The sequence below is a fragment of the Corythoichthys intestinalis genome, chromosome 12 (assembly GCF_030265065.1).
Source record: "Corythoichthys intestinalis isolate RoL2023-P3 chromosome 12, ASM3026506v1, whole genome shotgun sequence".
Lineage (NCBI taxonomy): Eukaryota > Metazoa > Chordata > Actinopteri > Syngnathiformes > Syngnathidae > Corythoichthys > Corythoichthys intestinalis.
The window spans coordinates 11,886,558-11,902,397 of record NC_080406.1 but is presented as its reverse complement, the minus strand read 5'-3'; the positions used below and the strand labels follow the sequence as shown (position 1 = coordinate 11,902,397).

General features: G+C 38.6%; 1 protein-coding gene across 9 annotated transcripts in view; it reads right to left on the bottom strand.

The window, feature by feature from the left end:
* tns1b (tensin 1b) overlaps positions 1-15,840 on the bottom strand; it is a 342,679-nt gene that overhangs the window by 7,479 nt on the left and 319,360 nt on the right. For 7 of the 9 annotated variants that reach the window (XM_057852347.1, XM_057852346.1, XM_057852350.1 and 4 more), the window contains 12 exons: positions 12,213-12,308; positions 11,242-11,422; positions 10,071-11,116; positions 9,745-9,831; positions 9,542-9,670; positions 9,301-9,393; positions 9,054-9,131; positions 8,910-8,978; positions 8,779-8,805; positions 4,374-4,545; positions 4,130-4,198; positions 71-100 (listed from right to left, as the gene is read on the bottom strand). In XM_057852347.1, the coding sequence (XP_057708330.1) occupies positions 71-100; positions 4,130-4,198; positions 4,374-4,545; positions 8,779-8,805; positions 8,910-8,978; positions 9,054-9,131; positions 9,301-9,393; positions 9,542-9,670; positions 9,745-9,831; positions 10,071-11,116; positions 11,242-11,422; positions 12,213-12,308 (2,077 nt within the window). The remainder of the gene's footprint in view (positions 1-70; positions 101-4,129; positions 4,199-4,373; positions 4,546-8,778; positions 8,806-8,909; positions 8,979-9,053; positions 9,132-9,300; positions 9,394-9,541; positions 9,671-9,744; positions 9,832-10,070; positions 11,117-11,241; positions 11,423-12,212; positions 12,309-15,840) is intronic. The other 2 variants (XM_057852354.1, XM_057852348.1) reach the window with 1 other exon arrangement.

The following is a 15,840-nucleotide window of genomic DNA, read 5'->3' as shown; positions in this document are numbered from 1 at the left end:
TTGTTAGGATTGCCGGTTAATGAAAGACAACTGTTGGTGGGGAAGAAAATAAAATCCGTCTGTCACTTACTTGGCTGTGCCTCCCTCTGGCTTGTTCCACCTGTAAGATTTCAACAAAAAAATTGTTATAAACAAGTTTCCGAGGTACTTCCGCATGTCTGCTAGCAATTTCTGTTTTAGAATTTCTCCATCCAAAACAACAGTGGAGCTGGAGTAACATTACTCATCGAAATCTCTTAAAAAAGACAATTTGGAAATACCGCATCCATCTGCCATCATCACGACAGGACATGACAGGAGGACAACATGTTAATGAAGGCAGATGTGGAACCAAGCTCGTGCCACCACAAAGACCAGGTGTTTTTGTAGCCATGTTTCCGCTGTGTTATGGAAGGTATGTTCTTCCTATCCCTGCATTTTCATGTGTCCGGTGGTCAAAAAATACTAAATGTATGTTACTACAACAACTTTATCCACTGCTAGCCTGTTGCTAATCAGTAGGTGTAGCATGGCACAACTGTGTCAATGTATCTGTAGAGGCTTGGAAATTTAAAAGTAAAACACCCCCTACAATTGTTTTTTTCTTTCTTTCTTCGTGTTAAATTATTTAACTTTGACATATTTTGATTCTAACATGAGCTCTTTTGAGTTAAATGTAATTCCTACGTTGGCCAGTGGATGGCACATGTTGCGCTCTGACGGGGAAGAGTGGAGGCGCCACAGAGGAAGAAATTACTTTTCCTTTGCCGTGGAGTAAAAACGGCTTATAGCTCATTTTATGTCCTCTACTCTGTCATCACAGGTTGGTTAAAACTTTGCATCCATCTGTTTAGCATGTATTATCACTGTTAGAAAAGGTTTAGGATTCTAATATATGGTGTGAAAAGCAAAAAAAAAAAAAAAAAAAACGGTGTTTGTTGAGCGTTTTTGAGTCAAACGGGATGGTGTTCTATGCTAACCTGCAGAGCTAACGGCCTAGCATAGGAAGATAATGATGTAGCATACCCTAGCGGAAAGCAGTTTGTACATGTTAAAAACGGTTGTTACATACAGATTTATTAAGAATCTCCAAGGTATAAATATGCTTCCTATGTCGAATTTAAAAGCAAGGTATACGTTTTATTGTGTATTTATATATTCAGAAACGTGTATGCGAATGGTTGAATTTTTTTTTTTTTTAAATGGCCATTTCTTTTGTTATCTTCTGTTATGTACATATACGGTATGTTTGTTTTAATAAAAATAAAAATAAAAAAACGACTTTTTCCTCTGCTGTGGAGTAAAAACAGCTTGTAGCTCAACTCATGTCCTCTACTCTGTCATCACATATACTGGACTGTCTCAGAAAATTAGAATACACAATATTCTAATTTTCTGAGACAGTCCTGTACATTAATCCACCATTTAAAGCAGGGGTGTCCAAACTTTTTGCAAAGGGGACCAGATTTGGCGTGGTAAAAATGTGGGGGGCCGACCTTGGCTGACGTCCTTTACATAGAACAATATACAGGACTGTCTCAGAAAATTAGAATATTGTGTATTCTAATTTTCTGAGACAGTCCAGTAGTTACACTGCAAGCCGAATTGGTTCACCTAATTTGCCCTCTGAACCCCAGAGGAGCAACATATCAATGCTCGTGTTACAAGTTTTTTGTAAGGTGGAAAACGCTGTTAAGCAAGGGAAGACAAGTTGATGTGCCTCACATCAACACTTACTGTACGTGAATGGACATATGTCAAGACTACGTGCGTTTTACCGAGAGGATGGGACAGACGGTGGCTCCCCTCGCGGCAGACCGTCAGCTCGATCCCGAGATCCAACTACGAGCTTTTTAACTGCAGCAACTTTAAGATACGCTATTGGAGCTGGAATTACAGAGGACAGTGGGGAAAAAGCCTGTCTGTAGGCCACCGAGGGTCCGTGTAATATCAGGTCAAAGTTTGGCGAGGCTCTCGAGCCGCTCCGGAGCTCTGCTGTCTGATATCATATTCTCGTATGCTATTTTTTCTAATAATTTTTAGGGCTGTCAAACGATTAAAATGTTTTAATCGAGTTAATTACAGCTTAAAAAATAATTAATCTTAATTAATCGCAATTCAAACCATCTATAAAATATGCCATATTTTTCTGTAAATTTTTGTTGGAATGAAAAGATAAGACACAAGACGGATATATACATTCAACATACAGTACATAAGTACTGTATTTATTGTAACAATAAATCAACAAGATGCTATTAACATTATTAACATTCTCTTAAAGCGATCCATGGATAGAAAAACTTGTAGTTCTTAAATATTAGTACAAATTATAGAAATTTTATATTGAAACCCCTCTTAATGTTTTCGTTTTATTAAAATTTGTAAAATTTTCAATCAACAAATAAACTAGTAGCTCGCCATTGTTGATGTCATTACACCATGCTCACTCTCCAAACCCATAAAATCATTTGGACCCAAGCGCCAGCAGAGGGCGCCAAACAACAAAAAACAGGTAACAAGTAACAAGCAGACATTACACTGCTGTCATTTTAATCTGAGCGGGGCATGTGCGTTAATTGCGTCAAATATTTTAACGTGATTAATTTAAAAAATGAATTACCGCCCGTTAACGCGATAATTTTGACAGCCCTAATAATTTTATAAATTGTGATTTATTGACCTGTTTTGCATTTGCACCAATCATTTTAAATGAAATAAGAAATGGAATCATGTTGTCCAAATGTTTTATTGCGATCAATACCTGCAATAAAAAAAGAATGACATACTATTTTTGTTTATATATACATACTTTGCAGTATTTCCTTGTAACAACAAAATCCGTGTCAGCCCTTCTACATTCGGCAAATATAATATAATTTGTAATTTTGGTCAATCAAATGGCCGGCGTATCAATCTATACCTCATGTCAACACAGGCTGACAGGTTGTTATAATTTTGTCCACGAATGATCAACGAAGTGATAAGAACAATCATACAATCTTATCTACTACGTTTCATCTACGTCGTGCGGAATCCGTTTTTGGAAATTCTGTGGGTTCCTTTGGCTTGATTTTGAAGTTTTAACTTTGTCAACACACTGCTTACTTCAACCGCCATTCATGTTGTTCTTTCTAAACCGGAAGTTCGGAGCAGACATTTTCCAAGATGGCCCCGCCCATATTTTGCTTAGGAACGCATGAGATCTAAATTACGGATGCCCCCAATCCGATCACATGAACGGAAATCGGGCCCGAGCACATCATTTTTAGAAGATCGGAATCGTGTGAAAAAGATCGGGTTTCTTAAAAATTAATTTATATATTTTTATTTTCATGTGTTGACTTAATAGCTGCCTTTGACGACAATAGACAAATTTGACAGCGGGGCAGACAGCGACCATATTGTCGTCAGTGGCAGTGAAACATGATCACTCGATGCCAGCCTTCCCTGTTCAAAAATATTTAACGTCAATCGCTGTCAATGCCAGTGAATGAGTTAAGGCCTACAAGCAACAAAATAATCCAATGGTATAGCAATTAGAGATGTACCCAATCCAATCACGGGAACGGAAATCAGGCTCCGAGCACATAATTTTTAGAAGATCGGAACCGGGTGAAAAAGTTTAAGATTTTTTTAATGACTATAAAGCAATAAAATAATCAACATCAATAGACAAGGATATTGTGAAAAGACACAAAAAATGTTTTGTAATAAAATTAATTAATAAATCGCCGAGGTATTGGATCAGTACTTGGTAGATCCTCAAAATCAGGTGACCCGAACTCGGGTGCAAAAATATGTGATCGGGACAACTCTAATCTATGTATTTGAGTATTGGTTCTATATTCTGTATATGACAGTGTAAGGATATGAATAAACAATATTGGTAGATTGGTCATCATTCCCTAACCTCAACCCTACTGAGAACATTGCATTTTAATGTAGTTTGTAAAAAATAAAATATATTTGCCTTGCTAAAAATGTACTATATGTGTATCTAAAAAAAAATCAAAGTTTAGATGAAAATATGTTTGTTGGTGTAAATGTTAATGGTAATTTGGAACACGTTGCAGATATGCTGTAACATTTTTCATTGCACTTGTTGAAAGGCGTCACTCACTAAAAAATAATTAGAAACTGTACTCACTTTCTGTCCTGAGGGTCAATATCACAGAATGTGACTGTGTTGCAGGGGTAGTGGCGTCGGAAAAAAAGCCTAAAAACAAAAAGTGACATGTCAATTAGCAAGAAAACTAATTCGGAGGTGATCCACTGCACTCATTCAACTGTTTGACAGTTTCTTTTTGGGCCATTGTGAGCAGCTGTAAAAATATTTTTTTAAATCCAGATATACATTAAAGGATTATAGAACAAACAGCTGTTCAACCTACTTCCTCTGGTTGTCTGTCAGTGTGATGCCTTGCGAGGACACCTTGAAGTGCACTACGGTGGCAGTAGATGGAGAAACAGCAGATGCCATGGTCTCAGATATGGCCTTTGCAATAGCCTGGGGGCCCGTCAGCGACTCCATATCCACCGAGTTTATGTACAGCACGTTGCACGCTAGGATTTATGGAGATGTTCCAGACTGATGAGTAGATATCCTTTGAAAATCTCAACTCGATCCAATAATCCAAACATGCAACTTTTGGTTTCCTTGTGAATTAATGTGCATGCTTCATAGGACAAAGACATTTTTGAAGAAGGAAATCCATTCAAATTATTCCACAAAAGAGAGCCTGGCGTGTTTTACAACAGTGGTTCTCAAACTGGAGTTTTATGGCAGTTTTTTTGGGGGGGAGTTTTTTTTTTTTTTTTAATTGCGTATTGCTGTCAATGGTAGCTCAATTGAAGATCAGCCAAAATGCTTGAGTGACTGGAATTAGGGGGAAGGGCTGGTGCTAAACAAATTATTTAATGAGGATTACTCAGGGGGTCCATGGGGGGAAAAAAATGCCCCTGGACGGAAATAGTTCGAGAACTCCTGTTATACAAGCTATACAAGTTAAGAGACGACATTGAAAGCTTCTCTTGAAGAAAGCAATTTATCATAATCCAAGGGCGTAGGTTTGCATACGGACGGTAGGGACATAACACTAGCAACTTTTCAGGATGCTCAAATCGTCCCCACCAAGTTTTAAGCAACCTGAAATGCATTATATTATGAGTTTAATTACATAGGTAATTTAGATTGTCTTTCTATATGTTATAAAGATAAATTTGACCCTACCATTATGAAGTGAATTATTTCCATTATGTTCAAACTTATATTTACGTTCTCACTTGCTGAATGTGCTGGTCCACCCCATCTCAAACGCATGTTTGATTGGCTGATGACTTGACCCACCCCCGACACGCGCTCACACTCACACAGTCCCGACAGAAATACATGTCAACAACATGCCGCCCCCTTCGAAGAAGGGGATTTGAGAAGTTTTTTCGGCCAGCAGCAGCCACTTTAAGTAATTTAAAAAGACGGCAATGTTGTAGCGGTGAGAAACACACCACTAATTTTGCTATTTTGGAAGTCCGACCTGCATCAGAGTTAGCGTAACAATAAATTGTGAACTTGCTAACCTGTAAAACTAAGTAGGAAGTTGCTTAGACAGAAGTAGTGTCCTTCTGTTTGTGTTAATTACTGTTAACGTTAATTAAACTGTGAGAAATGTAGTGAACTCTGCTGGAAACTATAGAACTACAAAAATATGAGCAAGAAGCTGCTTAGAGAGAGGGGGTGCTGCATTCCCTCATATGTTGCTCACACAACTCAACATAATTAACTAGACATATTGGTTTGATGCCGCGAGCTACCCACACTAGCGTTGTGATCAACGTCATAAGTAGAGCTGAAACGAATACTCGAGCAACTCGAGTTTAAAAACTGATCAGAGTAATTTTATTCACCTCGAGAAATCGTTTAATTTTGCCAGCTCTAAGCATCACGTTTTGCCCGGACTACTTTTAATGCAAGACAACGCGCTGACATCACGTGCGTAGAGGAAGAAGCATTTTTTTAAAAAAAACTTACTACAGCCGCTCCAAACTACACCGACGTTGCAAAAAACTATGCCCGCACGTATGATGCTACGGTGGTAGCAGGTAGTGTCTGATGTGTCTCATAGATATCACATGTATTTAGAACTAGATGCGAAATGACAGACTCAGCCGCGTCTGGGCGGCGTTAGTAAACAGCAGTAGACTTCTCAGCGCTAATAAATATAACGGAATGTTAGCCCTGCGGAGGGCTACGTTTTTATTAATTATGACCACTGTCGATGCGTGGCTAACGTGTCTTACATACAGGCTTTATTTAATTTGTGAAAACATAGCGCTGTAGAGTGATGGGGGCGTAAAATAAAAATGCTGTCAATTTTAGCTCAGTAGTCATTGCTGGATAAAACACCAAGTAGAACTGGTCCCTAATGTGCTCCAATACAGCAGGTATCATACATTTATTTTGAACACTGCAAAAACTCAAAATCCTATCAGGACTTACAGTTTAGACAAACTTAAAACTTAACTAGAAGTTAAAAATAGCTTGACACGAATTGAAATTCACTTGAAACACGTGGGAAAAACACTTTTAAGTGATGTGTGTTATCAAGCGTAATTACATTTTTAGGTAAGAGATGTTGGTTTTTTTTTTTTATAAGATCTAGAAGTTTTTTTGAGTGAAAGCAGTAAAAAAAAATTCTAGTCACATCTGAGATGCAATTGTTGGCTGTTTTCAACAATGTACATCGAAAATAAAGACTGATTGACTGAAAATGGTTCAATATTAGATTAAATGTCTTTTTCTCATGTATATTTATTAATTGCTCTTTAAATTAGGCCTGAACGATATTGGAAAAAACTATTGTCGCGATTTTTTTTAGGTTTGCAATATATTGCGATATTATATTGCGATATTAAAAAAAAAAAAAGATCTATCTTTTTTAAAGAAATTTTCACTAAATGACTTGAATAGGTGTTTGGAAATACTTTACATAACACACCGTGACCACAGTGTATTCATATAATACCGTTTAATTTGTTAATGATGAAGATTTCTGTATGAAGGTATCCAGGAAGTCATGTCTGCACAAAATAGATCATTTATTGAATACAATATTTTACACTTCAACAGCAGCAAATACATTAAATGATAAATAAAAGAGCAGGTGCATTAGTCCCCTTAGTTTTTGACAAAATATAACAAATAAAAACTTCTGTAAAATAACAACAAAGTTGTCAACATATTTGAACAAAAATATTAAATATGACAAAAGAGTTGTTCACAAACTATAACAATAAATAAAAACCTCAGTAAAACAACAAAGTTGTCAACATATTTGAACAAAAATATTAAATATGACAAAAGAGTTCACAAACTATAACAATACATAAAAACCTCAGTTAAACAACAAAGTTGTCAACATATTTGAACTTAAATATTAAATCTGACTAATAAAAGTGCAAGTGCATTAGTCCCCTGAGTTGTTTACACAAAATATAACAATATAAAACTGCAAAACGGCAACAAAGTTGTAAAAATATTTCAACAAAAATATTAAGTATCAAAACTTTATGTGCAGCTGTACTATATATAGTTATTTGAAAAATACGGTTTACAATAAATTTAAATATAAAAGAAACAAACTCAATTGAACTTGTAAATAATTGAACTGAATAACTGCAAATAACTGTGATGAATAACAGAACCATTTTAACTCCCAAATTTCCTGCCTTCCTGATAGCTGTCACATTAAAAGAAGAAAAGACATTCCTTCAGCTGTGTTATGTATTTGTCTGCATATCGTCCACCTTCCTTGCTCAGCAATTCTCAACTGGGTCTCATAGGTTTTTGGCCAAGACTATTAGTTTATCCACTATAGCAGGCTTGAGACAATAACGTTGGCACGTAACAATGTTCCCACCTGTGCTAAAAAGCCTCTGATGGGGAGCTCGTAGCAGGAATGCATAGATACCTGCGTTTTAAATGGTCCCACATGTTTGACAGATTACTTCTTGTTGAGGCAACCATGGCGAGGCACTGTCGACAGGGCTGTTTTTTGTCCCTTATAGTCTTGTTCTTGCCAAAATACTTCCAAAACTCCTTTTGGATACAGTCTTCCTTGCTCCTCCAACGTGTTGATTGCTTGCTTTCACTTTGAGAACGGGCCCTCCTCCCTCCGCTCTGCTGTTCGGCCCCTCCTCCTTCCACTCCGCTGTTGCAGGGGGAGGGGGAGGAGCCGATGACTTGCTGGAGAGAAAGAGAAGCTGTGCGCTTTTTTTCCCCTCTCCTTCCTCAAAACAAACGTTTGTGGATTAAAAAAAATGAAATTAAAAAACTATCGCACGTCCTTGCGATGGGACTATTGCACATGCGCACATCGCGATGGCGATGTTTAAACGATATATCGTTCAGGCCTACTTTAAATAAAAAATATGTTTTATCCGATTACTGGATTAATTGATAGAATTTTCAGTCGATTACTCGATTACTAAAATATTCGATAGCTGCAGCCCTAGTAATAAGCACCCTTGATTTAGCATACCAATTAATTAGGTATATATTGAGAAATGTAGCCCTGATCCCATTCACCCAATCTGTTTGGTCTTATTAATGTCCCATCCCAAAGTGTACAAGCAAGTTATGCTGTCATATCATCCCTACCACTGTTGAGACCAAACTTACGCCCTTGTCATAAAACATATGACGACGTTTCAACACATATTATGTACAAACTGCAGACATATAGGATGCACATTTCAGATGGAGGTTTCCAAATGCACTAAAAGTGCACAGGGTTTTACCATGGGACTCAGCGGGGGCCCTCTGCACTGGGATAACAAGGATGGCGACTTATCAGACTGATTTAAAGTCAACAATTACGGCATTCAAACTAGATATAATAGAAGAGTCAAAATGGATATTTGCAATGTACCTGCTCCTTGTTTTAGTCTGTCAGTCAGTGGATTTGTTTTTACAACTTCTGGCTCTTCCTCGAGAAGATCTATTGTAAGAGAAGGTTTAGCTTATCAGTGCATTGAACTTCAACAACATAAAAACATGATTTCACATTTCTTGCCTGTGGTAGGAATAACGAGTTTGCAGGGCAGGGCCAGAGGTGTGATGGCATGTTGGTAGACCAAAGCAGACAGGCAGCCTGAATGGAAGACAAATGTAATTTCATTTGTTTATGTTTTAACTCATCCTGTATTTCACATAATTTTTCATCCGTAATCCATATCACAAATCTATCCCTGACTTTATAGTATGTGCGTTTTATTACCATGTATGCTTAAAAGAAAATGGGCTTGCAAATTTCCACTAACCAAAGTATGGCTCGTTTGGACAACCCTTCAGTTTCACTCCTTTAGGACTGCTCTCTATTAGGAAATGCCTCACCAACTCATTGGTGATATCCCCTGTTAAAACAAAACAACAACAAAAAATAGATCTGTTTACGACGAGGTAATCTTCGGCATCAGACAATTCTTTTCTAAAAACTACAGTTTATATCAGATTAGCTCGAATAAATACCACTTTTGTTTGCAACATACTATTGTTTCTTACCTTTCTTGTTTTGATGCACTGTAGGTGGTGGCGAGGCTACCTTCATAGCCAAGCCATAAGCCCCCTTGAATGAGTGGCTATCCCGGATAACGAAGGCTCCAGGTTCTCGTTCTTTCAACACGCTGATAGCTAGAATAGAGTAGATGGTTTCACACACACCTCTCATCAGTCACTTTGGATGTCAACACTTGCTTGTAGCTTACCTTGCTCTCTGGATATTTCAGGTTTATACCAGAATTTTGATGTATCTTGGACAAACTTTACGTTCAGTCTACTTTCAGGACCGCCATCTGCAATTTCAGAGGATTTCAGTGGCACACAAAGAGTCGATGACTTGCAAAGTGCACACAAACAAACAAAACATTTCTCTAGTTCTAGATCATTTCCAAAATCCATCCATCCCTTACGTTAACAGAGGTGTAGAGATTTAATACCGCGATCACTTTTGACAACACAGAATGGTTATTAGAATAAGTTGTCTGGCTGACCTGTAGGACAGGACAAGAAGATATTCTGCAATGGTCCTTACCAGGCATGTTGAAGCGTGAGAAGTCCGACAGCGTGTGGAAGTAGCTGGGATTGCTTCCTCCATTCACAGGTGATATGATCTTTCCGTTCAATGAGCTGTATGACATTGCATTTGGTCTGTCGCCACTCGACATGCGCCTCTTTTCTGGAAGCTGAGGTTGAAAACTAGGCGTTGCACTGCCCTGTCGAAATCCCACACCCGTCCCAACCATTCCTGGATCCTGGTAAACAGCAGGAGAAACCGGGAAGGAGGGTGTAGGCGGTCCCTGGTATCCCGAAGAACTACTCTGTCTGGAAAGGTTACCGTGCCGCTCATCTGGCGTGGTATAGCCACTGTGCATGGGGTGTCGGTCTAAACTCGGGCTCCTTTGAGACACCTGCGACAGTGATGGGTGGCGGCCTAACACTGGACTTCCACGGGATTGGGAAATAGAAGGGTGTCTGCTGATCACGGGACTGCTTGGCATGGTTTGTCCGAAGGACGCCTGCCTGCTTAGGATCGGGCTTCGTTTAGACTCTTGTCCCGTAGAGGCCTGTCGGATGAGTACTTGGCTACTCTGATTTCCCTGTGACTGATGGTGTCCTAGGATAGAACTGCCACTGAACCCCAGTATATTTGTTTCAAAGCCATTTACCGGTGATGCCTTCTGACCCATGATGGAACTTTCCTGATAAGCATTTGGGTGCTTCTCAAACACGGGGCTGTCAGTGGAGGTCATGATACATGCTCGGTGCTGCAGTTGGGGGCTTCCATGGCCGACTACAGTCTTGGAGGGTTCCACATAAGCAGGTTGGATAGAATCTGAGGTCACTTGACTCCTCGTCTGTGTGTTATGGCCAAGACTGGAAACTGTTGGAGTTGTGACGCCGAGGTAGGAAGATGTTGCAGAAATGGAATCGAAATGAGAGGCAGCAGGAGAAGTGGAAGCTGGGTATGGAAGAGTTGGATTGGAATATGTGCTCACTGCTGACTGAGTGTGCAAACTTGAATCAGTAGTGGGTTGGGACGGAGTGCTGAAATTGCTCTCTGCTAAGGCTGGATCATCCCTAGAGAATGATTAAAACATGTATTTAGTCAATGGGTTCATTATGCCTCCAAACAAAAGATGTACATTCTCTGTATTCTTTGAGTATCTTGGGATTAATAGCGAAGGTAGATGTCCACTACTCACCCTGGTGAGCTCTGGATGGGGCTACTACTCGACAACGGGGAGTTCAGGGCATGGGAAACGGGACTTGGACTTTTCTGTTGCTCTGTCGTGTCTCCTGCAGGACTCAGGCTTTGCGGGGGTGAGGGTTGTTCTCCAGCTGGGACAGCTGACCTTGCAACGGACTCCACGTAGCTTCTGGGTGCTGAATGTGACAGAAAGGGTTTATAATAAACAATAGACTTGTATTTAGGGTTGTCGCTGTAGAATACGATGTTGTTTACAAATATGATACAAGGTAAGTATAGCTTTTAATCAAAGATGGAATTGCAGGATTGGATTGTTGCTGGAGTGGGATGATCACTTAAGCATTCATCTTTGATGCTTACCTTCCCCATCTTGAATGAACTCATCCTCTGAGGAGCATTATTGAAGAAAATCCAGAGAAACAAATAATTGTCAAGGCGCAGAAGACAAAGGCAAGCAAGGGTGTTGGAATTATCTGTTAATTTTAATGCGTGAATAGAAACAAGCAACAAAAATTTCAAAACAAAAATCAGGCATTTTAGGAGCTACCCTGGGCCAATTCTCGCTGCATTTCTGAAACATTTCTTGTTCTTCTTTGAATATGACAATGCACATTCATCCAATTTGAACTGGTTACTAGTCATTCACAGCACGTTTAAGTTCTCAGTCTAAGATGCATGTTATGAAGGAAGAGGGAGTACACAGAGATGGTGCAAACTCCACAAAGTAAAGGTATCAGTCAAGATTTAGACCTTCCTTTAACAGGAAACTTACTTTATGGCAAATGTTCTAACCACGTGCCCCATAGTTTTACTGGTTAAACAATAAAACAACTAAAATCCGGTAACCTGTGTGAAGGCTTTTAGATTATTTTCTAGTGTCCCTATTGTTGTCAACCCTGCATTCTGGCAATCATCACAATTAAATTTTGATTTTCAGATTATAACGTAGGACATGTTGCAACCCACCTGAGCCTGTTTGATTGAGCAAGAGTTCCGCAGGGTTGTGGGGTTTTAACCCCAGTGCTGAGAGTGGAGTCTTGGCAAGACCCGGAGGTGAACGGCCTAAGATGAATAAAATTAAATAAAATATTACCACAAGATGCATGTTTGATCTGTCCATCCAAAAAGCTCTGTTGTGGCAGCACAAATTGTCTACTTTGGGGAGGAACAAGTAATGCTTTATTATAAAATCTGTCAATAAACTATCATCAAGAGTCAACAGATAATATTACAGGATTTTGGACATTTATATAATGGGGTGCTCATGCTTCATGCTTTGATGGAGGGAGCAATACATGCACTGACTGTGACAACACATCAAATTGAACACAAAATGACTTTACAGCACAGTCATATTTTGACTACCCTTCAGTTATGGTACAGGTCAAACTAATACACTAAGAGTTGTTTTTTTTTTTTCAGTATGAAAAAATATTTGTATTCTTGTGTAACTAACATACCGTATGTAAGACGCTTATATTTGTATATCGGTATCAACGAGGATTTATTGGGATATTTATTTAGGAGGAACAATTGTTTTTCTTTATCTCTGGAAATTAAAGTGATTTAATTGGTGGTAAACAACAAAAATTAACATTGGTTTACTCATTAAACCAAATATATCAACAACAATGCATATTCTAACTTAGGAAAGGTTAGGGCACCCTACCACTTAATAGCTAGTAGAGGTGGGAATCTTTGGGCACCTAACGATTCGATTAAAATTCAGAGGCTCCAATTTGATTATAAATCGATTATTGATGCACCACAAACCACCCCTGCCCCGCTTTTAATTTTTTGTACACTAGTTCCAAAATTGTTCAAAAATCCTCTCAGGGTAAACAAAGTACTATTTCAGTATCAAGTTAACCGTGAAAACAGTAAATAAAATACTCAAGTCCCCATTCTGTATCAGCAGCTTTAAACTACATTCAATTAATGTTTTGAATCAATCGTTAAAGTTGTTAAAATTGCTTCCGTTATTCCATAACTTCCCTTCTGTCTACTTTCGACGTGAAAGTTTTAAAACTGTTTCATCATTTAAAGATAGATTCAAGTCAAGATTTTGCCGATTTGTTTTTTTTTTTTTTTTTTTTTTTTTTTTTTTTTTTTTTTTTGTGATAAAAAGTAATTAAGTTCGCTACAACAGAGGCTTCTAGAGAAGTCTACTGCTTTAAGATGGCGCCTGTTTTCTAGCGTGGGAAAGTCTGTCATTTTGCTTCTAGTTCTTGGTATATGATCTAACACGGCCGTCGTCTGTCATTTCACATCAAGTCCTAGATATATGCGATATCTACCATAGCCGTATGTTGCCGTATGTTTGTAGCAACTGGGCGCTGTTTGTAGCGGCTGACGGCCACAGTCAGGTATTATTGTTTTTTTTTTTTTTATTTATTTATCTAGCGGGATGAGTTGAACATGATATTTACTCTCGGTCCGTTCCTCATTGCGTCCTGAAGACCGTGCTGACTGTGTTTTATTTCGGCTTTACCTGGTATAATTCAATAATCGGAATTTGGATGTTTGTGAATCGTTCTCGAATCTTCCACGGCCGAATCGCGAATAATCTAAGAATCGGAAATTTCGCACACCTCTAATAGCTAGTGTTACCCCCTTTGGCTGAAATAACTTCAGTCAGACATTTTTTGTAGCCATCTACTAGTCTTTGACATCGGTCTGAAGAAAGTTTGCCCTACTCCTCAACGCAGAATACTTTCACCTGTGAGATGTTTGAGGGGTTTCTTGCATGTACAGCCCGTTTCAAGTCACCCCACAGCATCTCAATGGGATTAAGATCTGGGCTTTGACTCAGCCATTCCAGGACTCTGTTTCTTCCTTTTCAGCCAGTCCTTGGATTTACTGGTATGTTTTGGGTCATTGTCATGTTGTAGGGTCGAGTTTTAGTTCAGCTTTAAATTTTTCACGGATGATCTCACATGTTCCTCAAGCACCCTCTGATACACAATAGAATTCATGGTGGATTCTATGATGGTGAGCTGGCCAGGTCATGCTGTAGCAAAGCATCCCCAGACCATGATACTTCCACCTCCATGCTTCACAGTTGGTATGACTTTCTTTTCCTGGAATGCTGCGTTGGGTTTACTCCAAACATGTCCTCTGTTCTGGTGTCCAAATAATTCAATTTTAAATTCATCTGTCCAAAGAACATTATTCCAGAAGTCCTGGTCTTTGTCTACATTCACTCTGGTAAAATTCAGTCTGGCCTTCATGTTCTTCTTGGAAAGGTTTCCTCCTTGCACACCTCCCATGAAGGTTAAACTTGTGAAGTCTCCTTCTGATTGTAAAGGCATGCACTTTCACATCAATAGTAGGAAGAGCCTGCTGTAGGTCCTGTGATGTCATTTTAGGGTTTTTGGAGACTTAGCATTTTGCGGTCTGCTCTCTGGGTGAACTTCCTTGGACGGCCAGACCTGAATCTTCTTTCTGAAGGCCTCAGACAGCTCCTTTGATCTAACCATAGTGTTTTCCCTCAATTCAAAAGTCAGTCACTGTTGAAAGTATTCTGCGTTGAGTGGCGCAAACTTTCAACTGGAAAATGGCTACAAAAGCATCTCACTGAAGTTATTTCAGCCAAAGGGGATAACACAGGCTGGTTATGGTTAGGTGGTTGTGTGTCTTTTCCTCAGTTCCAATATGCATTTTTGTTGATATATTTGGTTTAATGAGTAAAACAATGTCATTTTTTGTTTACTTGCAATTAAATCACTTTCTTTTCCAGAGATAAAGAAAAACAAGATCAGAAATTGATATGTGAACGTTTCTTCATAAAGAACTAAATATTTAATTGGGTGTCACATTGGAATGTCAGTTTTTTCACATGACTGTATAGCAATATGGATGAAATAAATTTAACTTTAAATTGCCCTGTTACCAAGAAATAACATAACAGGAGGGCCAAATCAATCTGCATTACTCCTTTCAAGTTCTTTTCACAGTTTTTCCTCAAATGCTACAGCTAGCTGATTTTCAAAAATATCCTATAATAATGGCTGGCTGTTGTTGAGTGATGGCTATAGTACAACACGACAGGAACAAGAACCCAAATGCATATGACAACAGCACACAGAGCGGCAAAAGAGAACATTATCTTCTTTTTAACACTGTTTTCTGACTTCTGGAACTTGTAAGTCAATGTTTGTGGTTTGGTGTTATTCCTTTTCACCATTCTGTTATGTTTACCAGTGCTGCTCTTGTGTCGCTCTCATGCCAAAGCAGCGCAAGGCTGTGATAAGGTACAGTACATATTAAGCTGAGTACACACATACCAACGAGCCTTTCCCCTCATGGTCAAAAACAAAACAGTACATATTATCTTGTGTCACTGCCAATTTATATTCAAAATAAATATGTTAAAACAATAAAATTGTACATGTCGTCAAGAGGTTATTAGCCTAAATTCAATGTGTTTATGTTTCATGTTTTGCTAATTTTATGTTCAAATCATGAGTTTCCCTACAAATTAAGTTTTCTACATGAGAAAAAACTATAGAACTTTATTTTGAGAGTTAAAACAAATATTGGCACCAATTTGTCAGAATCCCAGTTCCTGAATAGACTAGCAGTTAGCCTAGCT